The sequence below is a fragment of the Numenius arquata genome, chromosome 8 (assembly GCF_964106895.1).
Source record: "Numenius arquata chromosome 8, bNumArq3.hap1.1, whole genome shotgun sequence".
Lineage (NCBI taxonomy): Eukaryota > Metazoa > Chordata > Aves > Charadriiformes > Scolopacidae > Numenius > Numenius arquata.
In genome coordinates this window covers 21,117,027-21,121,087 of record NC_133583.1, presented here as the reverse complement: position 1 = coordinate 21,121,087, position 4,061 = coordinate 21,117,027, and the positions used below count along the sequence as shown (strand labels likewise).

The window sequence follows — 4,061 nt, the reverse complement described above, 5'->3', positions numbered from 1 at the left end:
TATGATACATTGAAATAGACTGAATTTAAGTTTATTCCTTTAACACATTTTTCCAATTTATTCAAATGCAGAGATATTAGGGCTTCATTTAATGCTGAATACTTTAAGTACAACTGTTGACATTCAGGTGTTTAATTCAGAGAAATAAAACTGAGAGAGGATAATAATACTTTGCACTTAGTGTACTATACCCAAAGTTTATGAGCATCATGCAAACATTATCTTAGATGTTGCATTGTTACTGTAAGTCTTGTCATATTCACTTTACAAAATAGGCCCACGTGGCACAGAGAGACTCTAAGTATCTCAAGATCATTAATAATAAACACAGAATTCCAAATTTCTCCTCCAACCATTAAACTACCATTTTTCACTTCTGATGTAATGAAGGTAGTACACAAAACATCCCTTCAACTCATCCCACCAAACTCTTTACACTACTCAGTTGAAGGAGCTCCAGTTCATCAGAACTTTGTTGTTAAGCTAACTGAGCAATTGCAGAAGCAAGAAAGCATTCAGGAAGTGGGAAATTCATCAGCACAACACAGTGAATGGGAGGACATTTTTTTTACATTGAACCTTCGTGATACCTCTCTAATCATCCTTCCCAAAATGTATGGAAAAGACTTAATAAACTCACCATTACATGCAAATGTGACTTTCGCTGTTGAAGTTTCCTGGTTCTGGGATTTCTTCTTAAAACTAACACACTCCACAATGTTCGCTCAAAACATTTCTCTCACTGAGTTCCATAGCAGAAGAATAGGAATGAACACTTTACCGGTGTGCCACAAACAAGGAGGTACGCAGTCTTGAGATATTCAGCTAATATAGGGTCTGAGATCTCCTCTGCCTCAATTTTCCTTCCTGCTCCCCAAGCTGTATACTCTTTTTTTTTTTTTAATTTTATTTTATTTTGCTGCAATTGTTCTGTGAAGTTGTAAGCTTGCTGGTAAGTTAGGTCATGCGACATATGCCACTACATCCTTTTTGTCTGAGGAACTGTTTTCTTCCTTTGGGAACACATCTATACCTGACTGCACTTAGGAAGATGGGATTGATTCCTGTTGTATAACAGTGCATGTCTGTTTTTGAGAGTTAGTACTTAGAAACAGTTAAATCAATGGCTGAGCAAGTGAATGCTCAAAGTTGGCAGAGTGAAACTTAGCCGCAAACTCCTCTGTGAAGGCTGCCTCCCAGCTTTTCCAGATAAAGCTGTTTTTACAGATGCTTGCTCACGAGGCCCTGAGCAACATGATGTAATGTCAAAGCCAGCCCAGTTTTCAGTTGTAGGTTGCACTGAGATGTCTTCCTGGGATCCCTTCCAACCTTGAGTATTCTATTATTTTGTGTTTCTCCTGAAATATTTTACAGCGTGATTTATAAAATGCAATTAAGTATCAAGGATAGAAAAGGTAAACATACCTTAAGTATTTTATTTTCTGTTTCGCAGGCTTGAGTTGCTGCTCATGAGTTTGCCTCATTATAGTAGGAAGAGTTTGCCTACTACAAGAAAAAGATATATGGATTAGTATTGCCACTGCATGCTTAGGTTACTTGCCAACTTGTAGGAAGATGAAAATATGTGTAGTCTGTAGTGAACTATATTCTGTAAGTCTAGAAACAACAGCATACCCTTCTTGAATAGATAGTGATAGTATGTTGAGTACGGAAAGTCTTAGCAAAATTTCTAGGACATAGAAACACTATTTTTTTTTTTTCGGTGAAGTTATTGTATACAGGTATAAATGAAGCAAGCATGATATCAAAGAGATACAGTAGGTTACAGTAGAACTTGACATTTCAAAAAAGTTTGATTTGGGGGAAGCTATAAATAAACAGGGTAGACTTTTTTAAACGGTTGAAGCTTCTTTCTTTGACTATGCAAAGTATCTCCACTCGCAGATCTCACTTCACAAACAATGTGTTCCTGCACTTAATGGAGTAAGTTGAAAGAGAAAAATATGTTTGGCCAGTCACAGAAATGTTATTCTATTTCTTCTGAATAATTTCTATTCACTGAAGATCTCTATTTGTATCTCCAGTTTTTGTTCTACAGGATGAAATAGGTAATCTCAGATTGTAAAGTGTATACAACAGTGTAACAGTTCTGAGATTGCCCCTGAGTTTTTCAGATTCCCGATCTGAATTAGTTCTTCTTCAAATGTGTTAAAGATGTTAAATGCACGTTTCCCACTTTTACTAACGCTTGTTTATAAATCAGTTTTCCAAAGTCTTCTACTTTACCCATGGTCTTTGTCTTTGAAACTGGAACATACTGTTTGGTTGAACTCTTGAGCTCAAAAAAACCAGACCAGCATCAGTGAATGTGAAGGATCTTTTTGAATGTCTTCTTGAAATTCTGGTTACAAAGAGGGTACAGGAATGGATTTAAGGTGGAGTTCACATAGCCAAGCCATATAGTGAACATGTGTAAATGTGAAAATTGTTTATGGCCATGGAATGCTATTACCATAAATAGCACAAAATAAGGAATCCAGCACAGCATAAAAGCTGCCATTATAACCCCTAACTGCTTTGCTGCTTTCCTCTGCCTGTTCCTGTGCAGTCCTTGAATATGCCTTTTGGACTGGGTATGCAGACTTCTCCAGGTTTTCCTCAAGTAAGTCAGTCCTTTGAAATCCCTGTTCTCAGTCTTTTCCTGAGGATTGCAGGCTCTTTCAGGGTTAGGACTGGGGTATTTTTCACAGGGTGCCTCCTCTGTGAAAGTCTGGTTGTCCGATGCATCGCTTAAGTCACTGTCTTGTGAGCAAGGCTCTGCTTCATTTTCATTCTCTTCTGTTGAACACACGCTCTTCTTTCCTGCGTTATCCAGACCTGGCTCAGACTGGACAGTGGTGAGAGGAAAACAGCTCCATTTAAGGACCTTCCTATTGCTCTTGCCAACAAATGCCTTTGGAGACTTGTCAGAATTACTGAAATTAAGCTCTGCCTCAATATCTTTGGGCTGAGGGGAGCTTTGCTTGTCTTTGGGACAGTTGTTCTCATATAAGATTTGCTTTTGGAGGCAAATATTTTGCTCGTCATTGGTCTTACTATCTTGTATGGTGTTTTTTTCTGAGGGAGACTGACGTGATCCATTGATGAGCTCTCGGTGTTGACAGTGTTTTCGAACAGCTCTGAATATTTTATAGTAGAACCATAACATCATGATAGAGGGAATGTAGAAATTGACAATGGCTGTCAGCACTTTAAACCAGGTGACTTCAGAGAATTCAGTTTCACACTTGTTTTCTTCTACTTTCCTTTTCCCATTATTAGCAAAAACGTGCCAACCTAGGATTGGAATGACCCACATGAAAGAGAGCAACCAAACCCCCAAAATCATGAGTGTTGCTCTCATTTTTGTTCTATACTTGAGATATTGCAGTGGTTGCTGAACGGAACGGTAACGGTCAATGCACAATATGAAGAGATTGAAAATGGATGCAGTACTGGCCACATAATCCATTGACAGCCAGAACAAACAGGCTGGTATGCCCAGAGTCCACACACCACTTAGGAGATAAACAATATTCAGAGGCATAACAGCCGCACCAACTATAAGATCTGCAGTAGAGAGGCTGACAATGTATAAATTCCCAACTGTTTGCAGCTTCTTTTCGGTTTTCACAGCATATAGGACTAATATATTCATGACAATAGTAATCAGTGAAATGCTTCCCAGCAACACACCTAGAGGGGCTGAGTGAGGGCTGGTTGAGTTGTCTGTTGAGTTTATTAACATCTTTTGCACAGGAACACCGAATGAAAATCAGAGAAGATGTCCAGGCCTTGGAAATTCAGTCTTGGTTTACACTCCTGGAAGAAAACGTGTTGGATTGCTTTATGAATTTTATTTCTGTAGAAAAGAAGAGAAATATGCTCAATCACTGTAGTACTAGCATAAAATAATAAAACTAATCTGTGCTTCAGCTTAGCACCATCCCTTTTAGGACTTTCCTAAATAATGAATTTTTACATATGGGTAATTTCAGATGTGTTCTATGAAAAGTACTGATGCAAGCTCCACAAACCAATCCAAAGTGGTTTGCAGAGGT

At 38.3% G+C, this 4,061-nt stretch overlaps 1 protein-coding gene across 1 annotated transcript; it reads right to left on the bottom strand.

Annotated features, from left to right (window-relative positions):
- Window positions 1–924: 924 nt before the first annotated feature.
- On the bottom strand, window positions 925–3,748 carry HRH1 (histamine receptor H1). The gene has a single exon (XM_074152203.1). It carries the CDS (start codon window positions 3,746–3,748, stop codon window positions 2,321–2,323), a length of 1,428 nt encoding a protein of 475 aa, XP_074008304.1. The 3' UTR covers window positions 925–2,320.
- Window positions 3,749–4,061: the final 313 nt, after the last annotated feature.